Consider the following 25,386-nt stretch of genomic DNA (forward strand, 5'->3'; position numbering starts at 1 on the left):
GCACACTGCAAAATGTATTTTTGAATTACATTTCATTTCTCTGAATAAATTCAAATGGCACAATAGTGCAGTGGGAAGTGCAATGGCCTCACAGCAAGAAGCAAGAAGGGTCTGGGTTAAATTTCCCCGCTGGACGGCCAAGGTCCTTTCTGTGTGGAGTTTGCATGTCCTCTCTGTGCCCATGTGGTTCTCCCCCGGGTGCTCCGGTTTCCTCTCACAAGTCCAGAGACATGCAGTCAGGCCAGTTGCCCGAAGTGTAAGAGTGTGTGTCTGCCCTGTGATGGACCGGTGTTTCCTGCCTTTCGCATAATGAACCAGACCCACTGCGACCCTGACCAGGATAAAGCAGTGGTAAAACACATTGTGAAGGAATAAATAAAGGTTGGAGTTTTCTTTTTTTCAGTGTGGATTAAGCTAATTTACTTAAAGGTGAATTTCTCATAACCCTTTTTACAAATTTTTTCAAGGCTTTCATTAATTGTGGATTGCTTCTAAACCCTTTTTAAACTTTACATGACGATATGCCCTACTTACTTCAGTTCAGAGAGCTGGGACAAGGATGGCAGAACCTGCCCCAGTCTAAACGCAAATCCATTGCTGAGGTTGTTCCTGGACAGACTGTAAAACAAGGAGAAAAAATCTGAAATCACTAGTGAAAGTATAATACAATGTTATTATTACAAATTATTGAAGCATAATAACAGAGTATAACAATCTGAGTGAAACATTGATTCTTTAAGACACTTTGAATTTCAGTAGTACTTAGCATTTGATCATATTTATCATAGATGGATAAATGGATACACAGTAATTAACGTAATTAGATTAAATGTAGATAATCAAAGGCATCTGAGAATGTGCTTCAGCTGAAAGTGTAGGACACAAACAAATTTAACTTTTTGAAGAGGAAAGGAAATAACATGGTAATTTGTGTCTTTCAGTAGTACCAAATACTAAGAAGGATTTAACTTATCACTAAAATTGTTATGCTAATCAGCCTTAACATTAAAACCACCCCCTTGTTTCTACACACGTTGTCTATTTTATCGGCTTCACTTACCATATAGAAGCACTTTGTAGTTCTACAATTACTGACTGTAGTCCATCTGTTTCTCTACACACTTTGTTAGCCCTCCTTTCACCCTGTTCTGCAATGGTCAGGACTCTCCCAAAACCACCACAGAGCAGGTATTATTTAGGTGGTGGATCATTCTCAGCACTGCAGTGACACTGACATGGTGGTGGTGTGTTAGTGTGTGTTGTGCTGGTATGAGTGGATCAGACACAGCAGCACTGATGGAGTTAAACACCTCACTGTCACTGCTGGACTGAAATAGTCCACCAGCCAAAAATATCCAGCCAACAGCGCCCCATGGGCAGCATTCTGTGACCACTGATGAAGGTCTAGAAGATGACCAACTCAAACAGCAGCAATAGATGAGCGATCATCTCTGACTTTACATCTACAAGGTGGACCAACTAGGTAGGAGTGTCTAATAGGGTGGACAGTGAGTGGACACGGTATTAAAAAAAACTCCAGCAGCGCTGCTGGGTCTGATCCACTCATACCAGCACAACACACACTAACACACCACCACCATGTCAGTGTCACTGCAGTGCTGAGAATGATCCACCACCTAAATAATACCTACTCTATGGTGGCCCTTAGGTGGTCCTGACCACTGAAGAACAGGGTGAAAGCAGGCTAAAAAAGCATGTAGAGAAATAGATGGACTACAGTCCGTAATTGTAGAACTACAAAGTGCTTCTATATGTGGAGCTGATAAAATGGACAGTGAGTGTAGAAACAAGGAGGTGGTTTTAATGTTATGGCTGATCAGTGTATATGATTTGTAATAAAAAGAAATCGCAGTATACTTAAGGTAGAAGCATGTTCACTAGTGGTCTTAGACTTTTGTCCTTCACTACACATTTTACAAGTACTATGCCTAATAAAAATCTACTATAGTAATCTATATCATGAAAAATGATGGTTTTAGTTTTTACTTCAGCTGTTGTAGCGCTTTGCAATTGGACAACGCCATCATCAGACTCTCTCCAGCATGGTCACTCACCATGTTTCCTGACAGACTACAGAGATACAGGACAGAACACAGAAAGAATAAATGAGTACATTAGGATGGCACAGCAGTTTGGTTTGAAAAAGTGAAAAGTGATGAGGCACCAAGATCATTCTGTGCCCGTTGTAATCTTCAGTATGTCCACTAGGGGGCAGTCAAAACACATCAAAATACATTCATTTATTATTTATTCACTCATTCATTTGCTTTTAAATAACCACTTAATTAAGCAATAAAATAAGGTTTGTCTTAAATCTGCATGATTTAAATCTGTACATCAACTTCACATAAACTCTACCTGGCCAAAAGTATGTGAACACCGATCCTAATGATCGACTTCAGGTGCTTATGCCACACACAGTGCACAGTACAGGTGTATAACATCAATTATATAAACCATTTTGTGGCAAAAGTTTGGGCCATTAAAACATGGCCTGATGAATTTGGAGTAAAGGAACTTTAAAGGCCCACACAGAGCCCTAAACAACTTTGGAATAAATTGTAACGCTCATTGAAAATCAGACACTTCTTTACATCAGTGCCAGACTTTACAAATGACCCTTTTCCAAAATGAGAACAGTTTCCAACACATACATTCCAAAATCTTGTGGAAATCCTTCCTGGACACTAAATATTAATGCACATGGTTTTAGAATGGGATCAGGTGTTCACATACTTTTAACCAAATGGTGTATATTTAATGCTGTATTTAATTTTGATGATGCTACATATTTTATTAATGTTGTTATGATTTGAATAAAGTGCATATTCATGCCTGCAGTTGGTCTGTAGTCTTAGCCAAAAGATAATGGACTCACTCCCCAATTAGACTTACGGCCAGTATAGAATAGCAAGTCCACCTACTGGCATATTTTCTGGTTATGGGAGAAAATATTGTCTGAGGGAAACTCAAGCAGACATGGGAAGAACACACCAAATTCTATAAAAAACAGCATACTGAAGTTGGTGAACAGACCAAACAATCAATCAAGTAGCTATGTCATCTACACGCTATTGTTTAAGGTCATAGGAATTATAGCCAGACACAGATGGTAATCAGAAGCATTGACTGAATCTGTATAAAAAAATTTCAGTAATTCCAAATTCCTACTTACTTTACTTTACTCAGGTTAGTCCAGTTAGGAATGTACTTCACAAGCTCCTCAATCCCACAATCACCCATTCTCATCTCCTCCAATCTACAGAGAACAGATTTAGAGACTTCCAAAGCCAAAAACCACATGATTATATGATGTATTTTATACTCGGTTATACAGACAAATAAAAATGTAAGTGAAAGATAAACTTACTCTAACTCCTCCAGTGCCGAAAGTTTACTCAGACCAGCCAGCAGACGCACAACCCCATTGCCTTCCATTAACACGATCTTATTCAGACTGCAAAATAAACCAGTCACAACTCAGAGGCATAAAACACTGATAAGTAACATCCTGGCATGGATGTGGAATGTGGTACATTTATTCACTTATATTTACTCAAGTAAGTTTTGAATGAATTGTACTTTTCCGCTGTGGCTAAATTACAAATACTGCTTTAGCAGGCATACACTGTACTCTGTAGGTTCTACAATGCCACTATGCAGTGCCACTTCAAACACATTTTATGAGCTAAAAAGCAATATAGATGAAAATTGTGGGTTTCCAATAACTGACTGTAGCTCATCTCTAACTAATGAAATTTTTTTTCCACAGATGTAAATTATTAAACCATGACACTTAAATTTACTTACCTGATTTTCTTAAGTGAAGTCATACAATGAAAACCTTGGGCCAAACAGGCTGTACTTCCTTCATCCAGTACTACAGAATCCAACCTTTGCAAAAAAAAGTCAGTTAATATTATGTTCCTCTAAACATGTGAATCATTCATTCATTCGGTCATGCATTGTCTGTTTCACCACAGCTTTATTGTATTCAGGGACGCGGTGGGTCTGATTCCCTGGGTGAAAGATAGGAAAAACCCTGGATCTGTCACTATTCCATCACAGGGCAAACACACACAGACACACACCTAGGGAAATGTATTAGCTCCAATTAACCTGACTGCATGTCTTTGGACTGTGGAAGGAAACAAAAGCAACTAAAGGAAACCCATACAGACATGAGGAAAACATGCTTCACACAGATTGCTCCAATGGGAATCAAACCCAAGACCTTCTTTCTGTGAGATGACAGTGCTATCACCAATCTACTGTGCTGCTACATATGAACCCTACTAGACTAACATGCATTTTAGCATTAAAGTTAAAGAAATGAAATGACACGATAATCAATGATTTGATCATACACATAGTATTTATAAATGCTGGAAAATGTTCAATAGCTGAGAAATATAAGGATCTTACTGGATTTCCTCCAGAGAAAGACAGTGAACCAAACCACGGACCAACTCATGCCCTCCAGCTGCTGTCCAACCAGAGCACTGCAAGAGACTAGATAAAAACAAAGATTTACAGGTATAATAATTACTTTTATCCTAGTTATTGTGGTTATGGGCAAATAACTGTTACATAACATAAGGGTTACATAATGTTGGGTCATTTTAACTGGCAGGAAGGTGAAAAAGATTAAACAGAAATATATATAAATCAATATGATTCAAGGTGTAGAGTAATAGTGGAATTGGTAGCCAGAGACAGAGTCTCTCAAGCTCAAGGTCCATCAAAATCCAAACAAGGCAGGATGTCTTTTCAATAAGCAACACAGGTGTCAGTGACAAATGCAGACTGTTGTGAATTGTATTATGCAAATTGTTTTATCAGACATTCTAGATAAATGAAGGAATACTTCTTACTTCAGTGATCGCATATGTGTCAAACTCTGAAGGGCATTTCTCAGTGCTGCAGCACCACTGTCTCTGATGACATGATGGGACAGACTAGGAAAACAATTAAAACGTGCTATGATAAGTGCTATGATAAGTCCTATGAGCATAGAAATGACTATATAAGCCAAACAATTTAACTGTATTATATAGGGTGAAATAGAACTATGGATTTAGGATTGGTTATCTGTGTATTGTGTAAAGCTGTACCTGAGTCTTTCCAGCTGACGTTGTGTGTGCTGTAATGAAAATAGCACTGCTTCATCTCCTGTTTCTGCTTTGGAACTAAGACTACGGAAAAAGAAAAGTCAAAAAGATGATAAATCAATCATAATAAATTTTATTTAAACATCAGCTTTGCTATTATCATAAACTAAATTAATTAACGAATTTTAAAATGTGCATAAACAAATAATTTAAAACACAGCACAAAAACAAACCCTATATGATACTACTACTACTGTAATGGATTGGCTTTGGTGTCCAGGATGAAGAGGTTAGTTAGTAAATGACTGACTGTAAAATAAACAGAATATCCCTGTACAAGAAAGGTAATCAAATGCCCTTGGGCAAGCCTGTTTGTTTAAGTAGATGAAAGATATGGTTTTTTTTTAAGTTCCACAGTGCTTCAGAATTAAAGCCCTTTGCCGCTCAAGTGGTGCAGTGGTAAAACATACTAGCACACCAAAGCTGGGATTTCAAACACATCGTTTCGAATCTCAGCTCTACCATCCGGCTGGGCGTCTACATAAACTATGATTGGCTGTTGTTCACACAGGGTGGGAAGCCGGACCAGGGTTCCTCATAACTGGTGCAACTACGACCTCTGTTGGCTGATGGCGCCTACACAGAGTTGACCAAGGTGTGGTTCTCCGTACACAAAGCTGATGAAAATATGCAGTCGGTACTGCACACGTTTCGGAGGAGGCGTGTGTCAGTTGCGGTGCTCCTCAGTCAGCAGTGGAGGGTAGTAATGGTATAGAGGAAGTGTAATGCAATCATGGTAATTGGATACAACTGGATAAGGAAGAAAATTAGGGGGGAAATTGAAAAAAAAAAGAATTAAAGCCCTGTACGGAAGAGCTTTGCTGTGGTTCATATTATATTTGCCAGAACTTGAATTTTTAACAACTTTCCATAGTTTTATCTATGTGGGATGAGCGGCGAGTGGATAGTAAGGTGATTTTTAGAATCATCTTTGGAAAATGGCATAAATATAAACATCAAAGTAAGATTGATTCAAGCAAAAGAGAAAAATGAAAGGTATAGAGCTCAGTGTAAAATGAGTAGGTATTCATTACGTTTCATGTAACATACAAGTGAAAAATATTGTCTGTTGTGGCAAAATACTAACGCAAATTTGTTTAAGAAAATGTCATGATTATTTGAATTTGAGCAAATTCTGATATGATCACCTCAGAGTCTTGAGATTCTGTAATGAGGGAAGAACTTCTGTGAGAAACTCTGCTCCACCTGTGTCCATTGTTAGCTGCAAGAAACTTGATACAACAACATCACGAGACAAGTATTTAATGTAATGTTTCAGTGCATTGGAACTGAACTATTGAAATATCTAATAAACTTACTGTAACTCCTGCAGAGAGGAACACTTCTGAACAGTGGACTGTAGAGAGGACAGGTGTTGCCCCTCCACTTCACAGTCATCAAACCTGAAGAACAGGAAATTTGTTATTATGCTAACAATAAACAAATGAACAGCTTAGAAAATAGTAGGATCATATTCTAGCCCAAAAAATACACAAATAGTGCCATAGAAACCAACCTTATGGAGTGCACAGCAGACAGAGGAACATTGCTGTTGACATAATACAGAATACTGGTTAATAAAGACAGTCAGAACCATGTGGGAGATTTAAAGATGTGGTAAATGTTCTAACAGTTACACTATATGTCAAGGAGAATGTGGACACAACGTTAATTGATAATTTTAGGTGTTTCAACCACACTCATTGCTGGTAGGTGTATACCATAAGTAATATACAGGGTGGGCCATTTATATGGATACACCTAAATAAAATGGGTATGGTTGGTGATATTAACTTCCTGTTTGTGGCACATTAGTATATGGGAGGGGGAAAACTTTTCAAGATGGGTGGTGACCATGGTGGCCATTTTGAAGTCGGCCATTTTGGATCCAACTTTAGTTTTTTCAATGGGAAGAGGGTCATGTGACACATCAAACTTATTGAGAATTTCACAAGAAAAACAATGGTGTGCTTTTAATGTAACTTTATTCTTTCATGAGTTATTTACAAGTTTCTGACCACTTATAAAATGTGTTCAAAGTGCTGCCCATTGTGTTGGATTGTCAATGCAACCCTCTTCTCCCACTCTTCACACACTGATAGCAACACCGCAGAAGAAATGCTAGCACAGGCTTCCAGTATCCGTAGTTTCAGGTGCTGCACATCTCGTATCTTCACAGCATAGACAATTGCCTTCAGATGACCCCAAAGATAAAAGTCTAAGGGGGTCAGATCGGGAGACCTTGGGGGCCATTCAACTGGCCCACGACGACCAATCCACTTTCCAGGAAACTGTTCATCTAGGAATGCTCGGACCTGACACCCATAATGTGGTGGTGCACCATCTTGCTGGAAAAACTCAGGGAACGTGCCAGCTTCAGTGCATAAAGAGGGAAACACATCATCATGTAGCAATTTCAAATATCCAGTGGCCTTGAGGTTTCCATTGATGAAGAATGGCCCCACTATCTTTGTACCCCATATACCACACCATACCATAAATTTTTGTAAATAACTCATGAAAGAATAAAGTTACGTTAAAACCAAGCACACCATTGTTTGGAGGCTGAGGCTGTTATAGCAGCAAAGTGAGGGGCACAGTTCCATTTAAATGCATGTCTTTGGTTTTTAAAAGGGATGTCCAACATACATTTGACCATATAGTGTATACAACATGTATAGAAATATATGTTTTCATTTTGATACTTGCCTGGAGGAGGTGAGCCTTTCAACAGAAAGGGTCAAACAGGCTTTTTCAACCCTGCAAACAGACACTTATAGGTAATTGACAGAACAGTTTAATGTTTTGATCAGTTAAGTGACATATGCAAAAAGAAATGTCTATTTTCAGTAACAGTTGATAATATGTGTGATAAGTGGAAATTGTTTCTGTGTTACTAGAATATACAAAGAATATAAAAAGTCTACACACCCCGTTACAATGCCAGGTTTTTGTAATGTAAAAAATCAGACCAAGATGAATAATTTCAGAACTTTTTCCACCTTTAATGTGGCCTGAAATCTCTACAATTCATTTAAAAAACAAATGCAATCTTTTAGGTGGAGAAAATAATAAATAATAAAAGAATAATATAAAATAAATACAAAAAATAATAAATAAATATGCACTCTTTCTAATTTACTAAATGCTTTCATTCTGTTTTCCAATTTAATTGCACAAATTATAAGCATGTTAAAGGTGGAAATACATCTGAAATTAAAGAACACATATAAACTCTAAAAATCTGTATTTTAACTAGTTTTTTTAACCATAACTTTAGCTGACATATTAGAGAAGAAATCTACCTAATCTCCTTTATGTGTGGATTCAGGTCCAGGCAGCTAGTGACAAGGGTAACAGCAGCTTCAGCTTTTATCCATGGCTCTTCAATTCTAACAGTAAACAAAAGCACCAGTCTGTAGATCAAACTGAATAATTGTATGTGCGATGAATAGACATTTTGACCTGCTTTATCATACTCACTTAAGTGATCTAGTACCATGATCACTATGTAGATGTTTAACCAGATGTTTAACTGTCTCAGCATTCAAAGTGTTGTTTCTTAGCCTGTTGGTAAAAAAAACCATAGTTTTATACATTTTAATGTTAATAAACAAGATGGGCCAGAATCAGGGCTGGTGATTTAAATGACAGTTTGACAGTTTAAAAAGATGTCTATAGATATGCATGAATAGACCTGTACAATGTGGTTATTTAAGCTGATATTCATGGTAGCTAGTTGATATTATGTACATTATGACATAAAAAATGCAATCTTTAGTTGCCATGTTTTTTTGCCAGGAGCAAAAGAAGTAATCGCATCCTTGCCACCACTCTAATAAAAACTTTTACTACTCTTATTACAGTATTGGCACAGATAGTATCCTTTTTTTGCATGTCAGAAATTTTAATGAAACTGGGTCAGACTACGCAATTTTGATATTGGCTCTCAAATTACATGTTGAATATGTGTAAAATAAGTGTAGAAATAAGACTCTACCACAACCATCACACAATAATTTGTTACAAAATTAAAATCTTAAGGAAGTTAAGATTCTATATGTTAACGTGTGTTTGCACATGTGCATTTGAGTTCTTACACTATAGTTTGTATGGAGGTCAGTCTAGCTAAGTTGGTCAGTAGATGGTACAGACTTTCACTAGGCAAAGTGCTAGAGGACAACCTAGAAAAAAAGAGCACAATAATACCATATCACTAAACACATCACATACTTCTCAAATTAATTTATCATCATACAACAAGGCTGCATATATTTACTGAAGTGTAATAATTGCATACAACATTTTAAAGAATTTACTCTAGTGTAACTTGTCTGGGGCAACTGGTAAGTATTTCTGTGAGCTTTGTGAAATGGATCGTCTCAAAACAGCAATGTCTCAGACTGCAAAGTGACAGAGAAAGAAAAATGAGGAACGGGGCAAAAAAGAGAAGTACACAGTTAATGTACATAAAAATGGCATACATAGCTTTGTGTTAAAATACTAGGATCATCAACACCAGTTCTAAAGGTCCTGCATACAGTAGTTTTCCTGCTCCAAACACACCTAATTAAATTGTGTTTGCTCAGAGTTAGGCAAGCTAACACAAATCAGTGTGCCTTTAAAACTGTAGTTCTGTACACTAAAGCATTTCCTATTTTCATTTTGTTAGTAGTATGGTGTAAGCATGGGGTTGGCACACCAAACTCAGCAGAACCTAAATGTTAAGAGAGTCCTTACCAAAGACTTTTGCTCATCACATTCTCTTGCTTAAAGCAAACCAACGTTTTTTTCTCCTCTCCAAGACTGTGAGGAAATATATGAAACCATGTTATGATATGTAAAGTAAAGTAACTTATTTCATGTTCTATTGTTAGTTCATTAATAGCAATAAAGTCTGACAGAATATACTAAATGTTAAAGAATTAACCTGTTGTATATTCTGTATTGTATAAATTACATATTTACCTCACTTCCACGGCAGCCACCCGTTCACACGTGTTTATTAAGTTCACCAGATACAGTGCTCCAATTTCAGTAATATTGTTGTCATTGAGACTGTGGAAGATAATCAGATGTCATTAAATGTATAAGTGGTCCCAGCATTTTCATATTTAAAGCACCTTATGGACCTGTCTTTAATTACAGCTGTATGTATAGTAGGCAAAAGTTTTCCCACAAGAGGGTGCTAATGTCACACTGGTTCGTTTTGTCTGTATTTGGCTGTATTAGGCTTTTGAAAATTTTTTGATGTGCACAATATGCTAGTTTCCCTTAACCCCATGCATCAGGGGAATAAGTAAATCATAGAACCAAAAATAAGCAAATATTACCTAAACAGTGGGGCACTTTTGACCCTGCATTGACCCTAGCTTGAAAGTAACCAGGTTTTGCTGTTTTTTAAACAATACATAGACGTAATAACCATGTTTGAACCTTACTGGTGTACAGTTAGAGAATATGGAAGAAGAATAGATAGCATTTCATTGATCTCACAATGTCTTACTACAGAATTTTATGAGCTGGATATTTGTGAACGACACATATATTTCAAGTATTTTCAACCAGGACTGACACTTAGATTTGAGAATTTCCACTTAAACCACTCAGATTATTGTTAGTGGAACTGCTGTGCTAAAAATATGATTTTTGTTGGTGCTCATGAGGAAGTGTCTTTCTATTAATAAAGCAGTTCTCAACTTTGGGGTTGGAACCATATGTTGGGTTGCCTGAGATATTAACTGTTAATTTGTGACTCCAGGCAGATGCATCATTTTTTTTTTTACTTTTTGTATTTCATTCACTTAATACCTGAAATAGAATTCAACTAGTGTATGGAATCTGTATTGTCATACAGTTTTTATAAAGGGGTTTTATTGCCATCCCCATTTGTGCAGGCGAATGTAAGAAAGTAGAAATGTTTCTCTGAGGTATAAAGAGGTATAAATTAGGTATAAAGAAGTCATTTTCAAATTTTATAAACTAAAATGACACTTAAGCCAAAACTAATAGGTTTTCAGGTGTACGCATCTACTCTAAATTAAAACACTGCCTACAAGGGGCACCACTGGCAGAGCAACAGGTTAGAATTGTAAAGTAAATCATATTTCTTTTACCTTACTGAGCTAGAGATCTGAAGGCTGGGCAGTAAATCAGCAAAGATCTTCACACCCTCATTGCCAAGGACGTTACTGGATAAACTATGCCAAGGAAATAAACATTAACTTCATATACATTAAGGTGAACAGTAATGGGAAGGAGAGCCAGGTGAATCCCCATACATCTTTTAGAAGGTAATTAGAATCCATTGTGTCGATTCTCAGTCAAAGGTAGAATAATACTGATAATACTGTGGCAAACAGCCACAAACTAAATAGGCACAAGGGTAAATAATAAAGCAGCCAATTGTTAAAAGTAATAATAGGACAAAATACAATGTCTGCAACTCGTACAGAGAAAAATGGACAGTAAAGGGGAATAGTTTAGATTGAGAACTGGATGTCATGATATGCCATGACAAACTAATTTCTCGGAACTTTCTGTGTCGCCCCAAGCCGACTCTTGAAAGGTGGCCACCCTGACCACTCTACTCGCTCTTCCTCTGCAAACCAATTGGATTTATGGATGTGTCTCACCACAGAAAATTGGGAAGTCGGGGCACAATTGGTGTATTCGCCCTCCTAGTGTGTTCCACTAGCAAAGGCCCTAAACCCTGAAACATCAGGGCGACTACCCAGCATGCTGATGTTCTAAGAAAATAGGTGTGCCAGGCAAGAAGCCACAATATAAATAGAAAACCTGACACCTGGAGTGGATCAACACTCACGAGTCACAGGTGACTGTCACTGAGAGAATGACAAATCACCCTGCGACTCTGTGCCCCCCACTGTAGGCCCAATTAGTCCACACAGCAGGGAATGACTCTTAACATGGTGTACTGCCAAGTGTCCACTTTGCATCCACATCGTTACCTAGTTATAAAAGTTTATGATGATGAATAAATAGTACATTGTAAGAAAAAAAACTTTAAACTGAAAGATACTTACTCCAAATCTGCAAGGTGGGGATAGTGCTGCAGAATGTCACAAATCTTAGCCACATTGGCACTGCTCAGGTTATACTGAGTGAGTCTGTTGACCGTAAATAACGAGGGGAACAAAGTTAAACACCCTTGTACAAATACTCATTCAGCTATAATAATAAGAAAGACTACAGATTCCTACAGATACTGGTTAGGTATGGTTTCACTTTAAGTAAGTGTTTCTACTGACTCACTTGCAAGCTGCTGCTTCTGCCTTGACTTGAAGAAACTTGATGAATGATTTTCCTTGCGGTCTAAAAATGATAATACATCATATGAGGCCAGGACATTTTGAAACCCAGCTCACAGGTCATGTAGTTGTAGGTACAATCTTTATTTGGGGTTGGGCAAAATGCTTAATAAGCTACACCTATAATACAGATGTACTGTAGTATACAAATATAGACTGTAGTACTTTGTTGCACTTTACACTTGGTTTCCCTCCCTTACCCCATTTATCAATCGAAAAAGGTATCCTCCATAGGACCCTCAATGACCACGGATGTTTAAGTGGTCTATGCCCAGCACTGTAATGACACTCACATGAAAATCTTTTAAATTACTGTTTAAACTCACTGGCCTCTTTTTTAAGAACACCCATTAGCAATCACCCACCCATTAGCACTCTTGGCACTCATTGTAGTGTTCAGATAGAGACTACAGCTATTATTTCATGCAATGTGTATTAATCTTCATCTAATCTTTTAGCATGGGACACTTTCTGATCACATTACACTGATGGCTTTATTACTGGTTGAAATACTATTCTCCTTCCAGCACCATTTTTTAAAACATATGGTTTTTCAAAGTTTGTATAATCACTACCTACTATTTGGATTTAAAGTATCATATTTCAGATATGTTGTAGTAAGCATGTATTTATTTACTGCCCAACCCTGCTTATATTTGCTATAACATGAACTACCTGAGTTCCACTCTTGTAGCGCGGTGGCAATCAACAAGGGATTGTACTAATAATACAGCACAATCTGTAGACATCTGGATATCACTCAGACTAAAAGATAAGAAATGCAGCAGTGAAAAAAATCCATACAGCCATAATGAAGTTTATAGAGAATAATAGGACATGAGTTCTTACTTCAGGAGCATGAGTGACTTTGTGTCTGGAAGGAAACTCAGCAGCTTTTCAATAGACTCATACTTTAAAGCCCCGTTAGAGAAACTACACAACATATAAAGAAAATGCAGTAATATAGCAATAAGCCACTGATGAAATCTGGAAGTAAAAAAATGACAGTGTACTCACTCAATTTCTAGCTGATTTGGGCATTGAATCAAATTTTTACACAGCTGATTCATGTCCTTTGGTTGGACATCGCTATAAGTTAAGCTAAAATAACACAAAAACAAACTGATATTATTGCACGTCTCCATGATGAAATTAATAGATGTTCATATGTATTAAGATTTTACCTGAATTTCTTGTGAACTTGAAAATCAGATCCATCAGAGTTTGAATCTCTGCAGGCAAAATGTAATGATATGTAATGATATGTAGTGATATGAATTCTAGGTCTCCATATGTCTATAATAAACTGACTGTGATGTTGCATTTTTACAATACCTTCCATCACTCTTAAACTTCAAGATCAGCTTCTTTTGTCCATTGTGGCTGGTGAAAAACATAATGTTGTAATTATAATTATAATACATATACATCAACAGTAAGCAGAGGCCATTATTTCAAAATAACAATAATTCTTATACAATACAAAGTCAAAAGTATGTTAACAGCTGAACGTAATATCAATGTGTTTGTGGAACATCACATTCAACTATACAACTATATGCATCATCAATAAATTAAGTACCCCATATGACGCTTAACTGCTATCATTTTTACAAAGACTGCAGGACATCGCTGTACATTAAGGCTGTATCAGAATTAAATGTCCAAAACCATCAAATACCGGTAACATTTACAGTTGGAACAGACAGGTAGTGTTTTTCAGTCATCTTCTAAGTCCTACATTCCTCTGTTTAACTGTTATATTAGTAAGGCTCCAGAGTCCAGTGCTGGTGTGCTACCAATTCAGTTGAAAATTTGCATTGAGCATGGTGACCTTAAATAAGAACACAACTTGTAAAGCAAGTTTATGTGAAATCCCGCTTATAGAGCTGTTGTTTTTCTTTTTTACTTGAAAATAATTGCACCTACGGCTAGCTGATAGGGAGGCTCTACCAGGAAATAATGTTTATTATGAGTATAACCATAACCTTTTGCCAGAGTTAATGATCTATTAAAACTGTATGGCTGCATGTTTGATTTTTTTACACCTGGTAACACTGGTTGTGGCTGACAGACAAACCCACTCATTCAACTGAATTTCTGTTACCTTGCGTCTATTTCTATCAGGTCTTGCAGAGTGTTTAAACAAGATGAGAGGAGCACTAGCCCATCCTGTCCAAATTGCCCTAGATTCCTCTGTTTAACTGTTACATAGTGAGGCTCCACTGCTCCAGAGTCCAGTGCTGGTGTGCTACCAATTTAGTCAAAAATTTGCATTGGGCATGGTGACCTTAGACGACCACACAACTTGTAAAGCTGCTCAGGCATGGAAACAGCTCTTTACAGGTTTATGTGGAATATCACCTACAGAGCTGTTGATTTTCTTTTTTGCACCTACAGCTAGCTGATAGGGAGGCTCTACCAGGAAATAATGTTTATTATGAGTATAACCATAACCATTTGCCAGAGTTTATGATCTATGAAAACTGGTTGTTGCTGACAGACAAACAAACTCATTCAACTGAATTTCTGTTACCTTGCGTCTATTTCTATCAGGTCTTGCAGATTGTTTACAGAAGATGAGAGAAGCACTAGCCCATCCATATCCACTCCATTGTCACTGACACTGCATTAGGGTAACAATACACAAACACACATACATGTAAGTACAGTATCATAAATAATATATATATAATACTTCAACAAAGTTTACAAAAATGATGTCAGGGAAACACACTTGATTTCTTGAATTAGACCAAGCGTAGGGAGAAGTTCAAGTAGTTTCTTCAGACCTTTGTTACCCAGCGAGTTGCTGGACAACCTAAAAGCCATAAAAGAAAAATAGATTCAGATTCTATTTATACTGGTAAAAAAGCTTGAATATGTATGCAATATAAGTTACTTTCCAACATAGGCATTATTTCTCTTCATGGGCTGCCACTTAATTTACAGTTTGCTCTGGGCCAAGGCATCAAATAACAATGCACACATAAATATGAGATTTATTTTTAACAACACAGTGTGTCCAACTAATACTGCTCACAGCATACAGTAGTACCCAATGCTCTTATATCTTAGTCAAATTAAAGAGTGCAATAAGAATTAATATACATTTAACATAAAGGACTGTGTAAAAATATTACTATAAAGTCAAACAACATATTGCTCTCATTGCCAATATTAAACAAACTCAATTTAAGCTGCAACCTACAATTATGACAGCGCTCCTTTATAACTTTTAACAACTTAACTGTAATATTTTTATTGGTCTTTTATTTCTTAGATAAAATAGCTTGATGGTGGTGTATGCTAAAGTTCAAGGACAATATATTTTTCCTTGTGGGTTCCAAACAACTGCATCCACCATCCAGCATTACAGAATTACTACTAAAGTAAATTATTACTATCTGAAGCTACATATTTTAGTTTGTATATTTAAGTCACACAAATGTCTGTGAAATTGGAATAATTTTAACATTTTACAGTGTTTGGATATGGTAAAAGACAAATTAAAATGTACCTCTAAATAAAAATACCTACTGCATTATAACTTACTTTAAAACAGTCAAGCAGGTGTAGTCTCTGAGCGAACTGCACAGACTGTTCAAATTGGTTAATTTCAGATTGTAGTCCTCCAAGCTACACACACAATGAAAGACAGAAATAGACAGAATTACAAAATAAAACAATACAATTCAAATGTTTCAGCTAAAAAAACCTCCCAGTACAATAATGCACATTGTTATGTGTTACATATGTTTTCAACAGACAACAAGAATAGTGCAGTGTGGGTGCAGTGTGTGTAAATTACAAACCCTTTTTGCATATGCTAACTGTTTGTAAATTTAGTGGCAAAAGAATACAGTTGAAGTCATAACTTTACATACACTTTAGCCACATTCATCAGCTTTAACCTGACAGGCAGCTGTCTTAAGATGTTGCTTCACTATCTCCACATAATTCCCCTTCCTCATAATGGCACCAGTCCCAGTCATGGTTGGGATGTTTTTTTGGCTTGCAAGCCTCTTTTTCCCTCCATACCTAACAATGGACATTATGGCCAGACAGTTCCATTTTTGAAATTTTTTTAAACTAAGATCTTTGTCCATATGTGCAGTTGCAAACTGTAACTTGGCTTTTTACACCAGTTTTGAAGCAGTGGCTTCTGCCTTACTGAGCGACCTTTCAGATCACGTCAACATAGGACACGTTTTACCGTTGATAAAGATAATTTTGTACCTGTTTCCTTCAATTGTGAATTACAAATTCTACAGAAACGCAAATACAATACAAACTATTTTTATTCTGCTTTTATTTTCTCTGTCTTTCCCCAAAAAGGGCCTAGGGGCTCAGAATCCTTTCTATGTGGAGTTTTTCCTGTGCCTGCCTGAAACTGCCCTGTGTGTAAATGCGTGTCTGGGTGTGTGTGTCTGCCCTGTGATAGACTGGCAACCTGTCTGGGATGATTCCTACCTTTCGGCCAATTAATCAGACCCATCGTGACTCTGACCAGGATAAAACGGTGTTAAAACAGACCATGAATGAAAGAACACCTTTTTGCTGATCTGTTAAATAAAGCCCAGGGCATACTTCAGGTCTATCAGAGTCTAGCATCAATTCTTTTTCTTTTTTTAAACATATAAGCATATAAGCACTAAACAATACAGAAGCATTACACATACATTATTTCTTTTGAGTCTTCAGCAGTCTCAGATACAACTGTGCCTCCACTGCCAATGAAAAAGAAAGAAGAGTGTTTAAAAATGAAATGGCATTCTACCAATATACAACTTATATATACAATATTTTGTGAAAACCAAGAATTTAAATCAATATCTTTAAAGAAATCTTAAATCTTTAAATAGGTATGGGCTGGAACAGCTGTCAAAGGTGGCTCAATCAAGTACAGTACTGGTTTACCACATTTACAATTAAACAATCAGTCTGTCACATACACTGATCAGCCATAACATTAAAACCACCTCTTGGTTCTACACACACTTTATCAGCTTCACTTACCATATAGGAGCACTTTGTAGTTCTACAATTACTGACTGTAGTCCATCTGTTTCTCTGCATGCTTCGTTAGCCCCCTTTAATGCTGTTCTTCAATGGTCAGGACTCTCCCAGGAGTAGTAGTGGTCCTGGGAGAAGCCTGACCATTAAAGAACAGCATGAAAGGGGGCCAACAAAGAATGCAGAGAAACTGATGGACTACAGTCAGTAATTGTAGAACTACAAAGTGCTTCTATATGGTAAGTGGAGCTGATAAAATGGACAGTAAGTGTAGAAACAAGGAGGTGGTTTTAATGTTATGGCTGATTGGTGTAGTTATTCCATTATTCGCTAAATGTGAAGTAGTAATGAAAGCCCCTTAAACACTTAACCTTCTACTCAAAACAGAACATCTAAATGTATCCTAATGTGATAAAAAAAAAAACTACTCACTTTGGTGTGTGTGCCTCTGAGCACAACAGAACATTCATTTCTTGTTTTCCACTGTAAGCAGACAACACTTTATATCAGGAGGACATGTTTAAAATGGTAATCTATATTTCACAACTTTAATGCATTCAACTACAGGTTTTTGTAAGAAAATTTTACAGTTAAATATATTAATGAGTTTCTAAGAATTAAAAGGAAATTAGAGCCTACTTGATATGGAGTTTCTTAAAGTTTGAGATGGCAGCCATTCTTTCAACAAGCATAAAAATTCCTTTCTTGGAAATATTGTTTTTTCCCAGCCTAAAGTTCAGACAAGGCAGGCAATGAGTTCAGTAATAACAATTCTCAAATAAAGTTACGTCAATTATACTAATACTAGTCTAACTACAAGAAGCTTACTTGACTGTTGTAATGCTGGTCAGTTCAGAGAGCAAATCTGTTATCCTTCCAACACTTCCATCTCTCAGGGAGTTATCACTCACACTAACAAAGAAAATGTACAAATCCTTTCAGCAATCTTTACCATTGGTACCAATACTTAGACTTGAGTTCTTTCAAGAGTTTACACTGAAAAAAATATTTTGTATTCCATTGTCAGGTATATTGTACAATGTAAAATGCTGCAGTTACAGGCATTATTAAAATAATCTCTTACTCAAGGTGTGTGATTTGGGAGCAGAACTTTAAAGCCTGGAAAAGTTTGGCAGCTCCAGCATCAGTTAGGGCTCCACTGATGAAGCTGTAATTCATGACAGGTATGTAAATGGAATAAAACACAATGAGCTGGTTGTTGTACGATAAATGAAACTAACAGTACTGGTAAGACCAGAAAACTCACTCTAACTGCTTTAAGCTTTGGAGTTTTGGTAAGATACAAGACAAAGCCTCTGTGAACTTGTCATCATATTTCCGGCCACGGAAACTGAAATAAAAGAATGAAAAACAAATATTTAAAGACAATATTCGAAATGTATGCAACAAACAAATTTACCAAAGTCTGATAGTTGGGTAAGCATTTTTTTATCAATAGATTTGTCCTGGTCAGGGTCGGGGCAAGTTCAGTTTCGTCTGAAAAACCCGTGCGAAAAACACCTGCACCACCCAAGCTCCTATAGAATTTGTATGCCTTGTCTAGTTACATGAGGTGAACAATGTAATATAATGCGAGCAAACAGTGCAACAAGTTCTAATTTGTTATAGGTACTTTACAAATTCTAATTTTTTGATATATATATATTTTGTTTATGCATTTTCTCCCCTTTTTCTCCCTTTTAGCACATCCAATTGCTCGATTGCGTCATGCTTCTTCTCCACCAATTCCGATCCTTGCTCTGATTAAGAAGAACGAAGCTAACCCACGGCCCCTTCGACACGCGGGCAGCAGCCGTATGCATTTTGTCACCTACACTTTGACGAGTGCAATGTGGATCAGCACTGTGTGCAGAGAGAAACACCCTGACAGCACTCTTTTCCCGTCACTGTGCAGGCGCCATCAATCAGCTAGCAGAGGTCGTAATTGCATTAGTTATGAGAGAGTCCCTATCCGGCTTTTTTAATATCCAACCCCTATTTGAACAACAGGCCAATCGCTGTTCATGTGGCTGCTCAGCCCAGCCAGCAGGCAGAGTTGAGACTCAATACGATATATGTCCAGTTCCCAGCTCTGGTTTCAGCGTGAGTTTTTACCGCTGCGCCACCTGAGCGGCCATAAATTACAGTTTTAAAAGGTACTTGGGGAGGTCAATGATTCACAGTGAGCTTTTTTATATCTGGTAAAGTTATTTACGCAGCCTTTGGTATGGTTTGGACAAAGCCAAAATGGTACTTTTAGTAAGTAAAGGTGTAAAGAAGTTTATACACTGTAAGACCAAACAGATTCTAAACTAGATATCATTCTACAAAGTATGTTTTCATCATGCCTACTATTTGTTAGTAATTTTAATTATAAGATGCAAAGACCTCACGGATGTGGCTTGTAATTTACTTTGGTTACACACATCCTGACTCACCTAGTCTGACACATTCATACCCTGATGTTTCTATAAATTTTCTACATAATTGGTTGACAAATGGTAATAGCCAATAAACAATATATCTATGTACCATAATTATTATGCGCTCACAGTAAACATGGAAAACTCATTTTTGTACCAGATATATGAGTGGACACTTACATGAGATGTTCCAGGTTTTTGCAATTGGGAATGATGTTCAAAACCTCTTCTTCAATGGAACAGGCACCAAAATCCAGGCAGGCTCTCTGATTTGCAGCAGAAGTTACGAATGCCAAGGCATCCATGTCAACAGGATTGAGTCTGATATTCCTCAGTTCAAAGCGCTCCCTTGACCCAACAGCCTTGGCCAAACTCACATCTTGTGTTTCATGTGCACAACGGCACAGCTCAACAATTTTTGGACCTGTCTGACGACCACTAAACACAAAGCTTTGCAGAAACTTAAGAACTGTGTTTTGTCGTATTCGCACTAAATCCATACTGACTTCCAGCAGAGTGAGATGCGAAGTGCACGCTTTAGCAGCCAGTCCACATAGAAACAGATGAAGGGAGTCTGTAAACACAGTTTTGGGATCTGTCTTGGCGGTCCAGCGGCTTTTCAGGTTTAACTTCCCCTTGAGTTGTGACTCTGAAATGTTGGGGCTCGTCATAAGGTGCAAAGCTGCCATAAACTCTTGCATTGTTAGGTGTGTAAAGGCACAACCTAGACTTCGTGATCCATCTGCACATATAAGATCAAGACGGGACAGAATACCAGCATTGGCAGCAAAGTTTATAAGCTCTGGGGACAGTTCCTGTGCTGAGAACACTATGCAGCTTTTCTCCAGGCCGTCCATTGCAAGCTTGCTAAGCTGAGCAATCTGAACCCTGTACATCTGTAATAGTGGAATTGCAGTGTTGGAGGTTTCACAGGGCTGGCACCGACTGAGAAAAGCAGATAGTATGTGAAGGTAGATTTGGGTCAAGGAAGTCGGAAGCTGAGTCTCAGGTTGCATAGCCATATCATTTGAAAGTAAGTGATCTAAGCAGACACAACAAACATGGCATAATCCTGGAACATAGGACATGGAAAGCAGATGATGGCTGTCCATTAGCAAACTCACTGCTCTTTCTTTAAATGTACTTTCTTTTTCCTGAAAGTACTCTTCAGTGTACTCCTTTACACGTTGCTCATTAAACCCAAGTAGCTCTGCAACAATGTATTCAGAATTCTCAAACAGGTCAAACACATCCCGTGGCCTGCAGGTGACCAGAACAGTGCATTTGGGCAGGATTTTACAGCTACAGAGTGCAGAGAGAAGATCCACCATAGGCAGCTGTTGGTCAGGATCTATTGAGTTGACAAGTTTCTCTGGATTTGTTAGTTTTGCCCCAAACTCATCATATCCATCAAATATAAAACAAATTTTCTCAGGGTTGGATTGGATGAAACTTAAAACTGCCTCACTTTGCTCATCATCTTCATTTGGGGGAAGGAAGAAGCGAAACAATAGCTCTTTTAGTGACAGGGGCTGTGTAACAAGGTTAAGCTGGCGGAACTCCAGCAGGAAAAGTAGTTCAATGGAATTGTAAGCGCCCTGAGCCCAGTGGTGGCCCAGGCAGTGCATCAACAAGGTCTTACCAGAACCAGCCTGACCTGACAAAATGATCACTCTGCCAGTATTCTTCAAAAGGGACTCAACTGGCTCCTTATTTTCTTGTAAGGACTCTTCCCTGTCCTTATTCTTAGTGGTTCTTTCTCGTACCCGGACAGATTTTTGTGGCTTCCAACACAGCCATGTCTTGTCTAGCCAAATCTTCCTCCGCATATCCTTTGTTAATCTCTCAAATTTCTTTTGTAGAAAACTTTTTACAGCATTTGTGTAACTCTGCACCTGGTCTGAATTAAAATAATTCACATTACTTCAGATTGGGATAACATTACTACTTTTTTTCATATTTTTGGCTCATTAGTTGGTCATTATCTGAACAGCATAGAGTGTGTCCCAGTGTTGATGGGCTTAAAATGCATTGTCTGCTTTTAGGTAATGTTTTGTAATAATTGCTGGAACACAGAGAGACGTGACTATTAAAAACCCCTGTTAAAATAAGTAGGGACACATAAGACCAGAAGCTTTTAGATAATTGTAGTGTGTTAAACAAATAAGCAATTAACATTCTACCTTGCTGTGTGGCAGGTAATAAAATGTTAAGCAAATCTGGGTGGTCATGTTACCCTTAAACATACAAAAAAATAAATTTACATAATACTCATTTAGAAATATTTAGATTTTTTTAAAGCAGACATCAGTGTAAAAACACCAGTGTTATTGCTTTTGGTGAAAAATTATTTACACTGATCAGCCATAACATTAAAACCACCTCCTTGTTTCTAAATTCAATGTTCATTTTATCAGCTCCACTTGCCATATAGAAGCACTTTGAAGTTCTACAATTACTGACTGTAGTCCATCTGTTTCTCTACATATCTTTTTAGCCTGCTTTCACCCTGTACTTCAATGGTCTGGACCCACCACAGAGCAGGTATTATTAAGGTGGTGGATCATTCTCAGAAGTGCAGTGACACTGACATGGTGGTGGTGTGTTAGTGTGTGTTGTGCTGGTATGAGTGGATAAGACACAGCAGTGCTGCTGGAGTTTTTAAATACCGTGTCCACTCACTGTCCACTCTATTAGACACTCCTACGTAGTTGGTCCACCTTGTAGATGTAAAGTCAGAGACGATCGCTCATCTATTGCTGCTGTTCACTCATCTTTGTTGCTACAAAGTGCTTCTATGTGGTAAGTGGAGCTGATAAAATGGACAGTGAGTGTAGAAAAAAGGAGGTGGTTTTAATGTTATGGCTGATCGATGTATTTAATGCATTAAGTAAACTACTTTTTTTCTCTAAATTTTGCTCTGTACAAATAATGACCAAGATATCAGTGTAAAGTGGTAAAATATCTAAGGGTGTTTAATAAAATGGGAGAGGCAAAATTAAAACGTACCTAGACATGGTCGTTTTGCATAATGTGATTGATGGGAGTTTTCATTGTCAGGCAGATGGCTGTGGTGTAAAACTGCCCCTTCAAAGGATACACACAAAAAACAAAGCTTTTTTTTATAGGGGAATCTCCAACCGAAAAAATTACCTAACAAAAATACAAAACAAAATCTAATATGACTATACTTTCACTTTCACTGTCCTTTTACTTACATAATAACAACTCATACAGTGTAGTTTTTTAAACTGATTTTGTTAAATTTACTTAGTCTTTTTCTTACATTATAAGGTCAATAAAAGGACAATAATTGGACCTAATGCACTGAATGATTGTCAGTTCAGAGGTTCTCAAACTGTTTCAGCCATGTACTTCATTTTGAGGGCTCGGTCTTTTTACAACCTGTCACATGCCCACCACATCAGCTTATTAATCCAGTGCATTACTGTAAGTATACTCCACAGAATAATGAATGGGTAAATTTAGGATAAAATTTCACACACCACAAAAATGTTATTAATATTGTACAAACCCCCTTCCAGAAGTTGGGACGTTTTGTAAAATGCAACAAAAAGAAGAATTTTTATTTAATAAACAAAAGCACAAAGAAAAGGTTGCCGATATTTTCATTGTTCAACTTCATTGTATTTTGTAAATATAAACACACTTAGAAATCCTTCACCTATTACCAATTCACCTGCGTATTGTGGATTGTTACAATACACTGTAACTTTTCACTCATATTTCACCTCTGTTCCAACTTTTTTAAGTGTGTTGCAGGCATCAGATTCTAATATGTTTACAAAATATATATTTATAAACGTATTAATATTATATTTACAAAAATCAAAGCTGGCCTGTGAAAAATTGAACTATTTTCTTTTTACATTTGTCAGTTAAATAATGATTCCATTTAATGATTCATTACCAATCACAGATTCATTTTTATTGCATTTTACAAAATGTCCCAACGTCGTTTGGAAATGGGGTTTGTACATAGAGATTAAATCACATTAAATGGTAATAGTGTGCCACGATTCAAATCGGTTGTTCATTTAAGATGAATCGATATTCACTTTAAACAGCAGAGGGCACTGGCGCTATTCACCTCGCTTGGTTGACGGCACTTCACAAAGTTGCCAGGTAGGGGATTTTCTAGCCAAATGTATTTATGTGAGGATACTTTCTATATTTGTAGTATTCATTTATTTATAAATGTTGGATTTGTTTTTAAAAAAAATTTGGAAAGTTTTTTTACACAATAAGCATTATTTGGCATAGTTTGTACCTACCTCAGAAATAAAAGAGCATTCATTATTTAGATAAATAAAAGATAAGCACAAATACAGTATTTTTTAAGGAGAAATAATAAAATAAAACTTTGTCATTAGTCTTCAATTTCATTTTGTTTAAAATATTAATAATATATTTAAATATTGACCACATGTATCTGCTTATAATAACATATTTATGGTTTGTGTAAGTCACCTAAGACCTCTATACATTTTAGCCCATGACCTCAAGTTTGAGAACCGCTGTATTAATTATTTATGACACAATATCAGCATTATAAAGAACACATCTAATTCATTTGAACTTAACCTTCATTGTTACAATTACATGTAGCACCAATGAGCACTATATCAACAAGATCTTACCAGTTGAGGTTCCTACTGTAGATAACATCTTTATCTCAAGTTCTAGAGGAATCATCTCACAGAACATCCACATTGTGTTAAGGAACTGACAGCATTTATTTCGGTCTGAGGTCTTGAAGTAATCCACAAGGCCTGAGACAGAATCCCTGAGAGTGGGCAGGCTCTGAAGTCTTTTCCGAGTCCTAGCATCCACCAGTTCATAAATCTGCTGTAGGACATTATTCTTCTCCCTACATAAAATGTCCACTATTTCAGAGGCCTCCTGGGCCACCACAACCAGGACATCCTCCTCCAGGTCCACCTCGTCCATCTTCATCCATTTGCTGTGGGCAAACCACTCAGTTTAATGGATAAAATGCTATTATATGCTTTTTTAACATGTAGTTTTTATCCTTAAAAAAATCATACCTAAAAAATCAACTAATTAAGTTTAAAATACCAGCCAAGCATTTGTGAGCACAGGTCCCAATAGAGGACAATAGAGGAGGTAAAGTGTGGCCATGTGTATGGATGTACCGTACTAATTGAGCAGGACTAAATGTGCAGCCTAAATGAGCTGCAGGTACCGCCTCACACTACCAGTAGTAACAAGGACACTAGCAAAATGCAAAACTTGAGAAGAATGACACGAGGCAGATGAGGAGAAAGTAATTGTCTGTGGAAACAATCTGCAAAACCATTTCCTTTTTGGGGGTCTGCTATTGCCTCTCCATTGCACCTGCTGTCACTTTCATTTCCACCAAAGCAGATGAAACTTGTTTAC

General features: G+C 37.2%; 1 protein-coding gene across 1 annotated transcript in view; it reads right to left on the minus strand.

Moving 5' to 3' along the window:
* Nucleotides 1–25,386, minus strand: part of nlrc5 (NLR family, CARD domain containing 5) — a 31,726-nt gene that overhangs the window by 4,834 nt on the left and 1,506 nt on the right. The window contains exons 2-39 of the mRNA XM_063004168.1: nucleotides 24,624–24,946; nucleotides 22,972–23,049; nucleotides 20,143–21,862; nucleotides 18,807–18,890; nucleotides 18,624–18,707; nucleotides 18,368–18,451; nucleotides 18,179–18,268; nucleotides 17,972–18,022; nucleotides 17,206–17,253; nucleotides 16,079–16,162; nucleotides 15,261–15,344; nucleotides 15,060–15,149; nucleotides 13,859–13,906; nucleotides 13,708–13,755; nucleotides 13,541–13,624; nucleotides 13,373–13,456; nucleotides 13,199–13,288; nucleotides 12,468–12,527; nucleotides 12,239–12,322; nucleotides 11,309–11,392; nucleotides 10,161–10,250; nucleotides 9,933–9,998; nucleotides 9,512–9,595; nucleotides 9,293–9,376; nucleotides 8,676–8,759; nucleotides 8,498–8,584; nucleotides 7,902–7,952; nucleotides 6,709–6,741; nucleotides 6,512–6,595; nucleotides 6,341–6,424; nucleotides 5,136–5,216; nucleotides 4,896–4,979; nucleotides 4,447–4,533; nucleotides 3,832–3,915; nucleotides 3,392–3,478; nucleotides 3,197–3,280; nucleotides 2,008–2,091; nucleotides 535–618 (exon numbers count right to left, since the gene is read on the minus strand). Coding sequence (XP_062860238.1) covers nucleotides 535–618; nucleotides 2,008–2,091; nucleotides 3,197–3,280; nucleotides 3,392–3,478; nucleotides 3,832–3,915; nucleotides 4,447–4,533; nucleotides 4,896–4,979; nucleotides 5,136–5,216; nucleotides 6,341–6,424; nucleotides 6,512–6,595; nucleotides 6,709–6,741; nucleotides 7,902–7,952; nucleotides 8,498–8,584; nucleotides 8,676–8,759; nucleotides 9,293–9,376; nucleotides 9,512–9,595; nucleotides 9,933–9,998; nucleotides 10,161–10,250; nucleotides 11,309–11,392; nucleotides 12,239–12,322; nucleotides 12,468–12,527; nucleotides 13,199–13,288; nucleotides 13,373–13,456; nucleotides 13,541–13,624; nucleotides 13,708–13,755; nucleotides 13,859–13,906; nucleotides 15,060–15,149; nucleotides 15,261–15,344; nucleotides 16,079–16,162; nucleotides 17,206–17,253; nucleotides 17,972–18,022; nucleotides 18,179–18,268; nucleotides 18,368–18,451; nucleotides 18,624–18,707; nucleotides 18,807–18,890; nucleotides 20,143–21,862; nucleotides 22,972–23,049; nucleotides 24,624–24,939 — 4,817 coding nt within the window. The 5' untranslated portion in view covers nucleotides 24,940–24,946. The remainder of the gene's footprint in view (nucleotides 1–534; nucleotides 619–2,007; nucleotides 2,092–3,196; nucleotides 3,281–3,391; nucleotides 3,479–3,831; nucleotides 3,916–4,446; nucleotides 4,534–4,895; nucleotides 4,980–5,135; nucleotides 5,217–6,340; nucleotides 6,425–6,511; nucleotides 6,596–6,708; nucleotides 6,742–7,901; nucleotides 7,953–8,497; nucleotides 8,585–8,675; nucleotides 8,760–9,292; nucleotides 9,377–9,511; nucleotides 9,596–9,932; nucleotides 9,999–10,160; nucleotides 10,251–11,308; nucleotides 11,393–12,238; nucleotides 12,323–12,467; nucleotides 12,528–13,198; nucleotides 13,289–13,372; nucleotides 13,457–13,540; nucleotides 13,625–13,707; nucleotides 13,756–13,858; nucleotides 13,907–15,059; nucleotides 15,150–15,260; nucleotides 15,345–16,078; nucleotides 16,163–17,205; nucleotides 17,254–17,971; nucleotides 18,023–18,178; nucleotides 18,269–18,367; nucleotides 18,452–18,623; nucleotides 18,708–18,806; nucleotides 18,891–20,142; nucleotides 21,863–22,971; nucleotides 23,050–24,623; nucleotides 24,947–25,386) is intronic.

This window comes from Trichomycterus rosablanca, chromosome 11, assembly GCF_030014385.1.
Source record: "Trichomycterus rosablanca isolate fTriRos1 chromosome 11, fTriRos1.hap1, whole genome shotgun sequence".
Taxonomy (NCBI): Eukaryota; Metazoa; Chordata; class Actinopteri; order Siluriformes; family Trichomycteridae; genus Trichomycterus; species Trichomycterus rosablanca.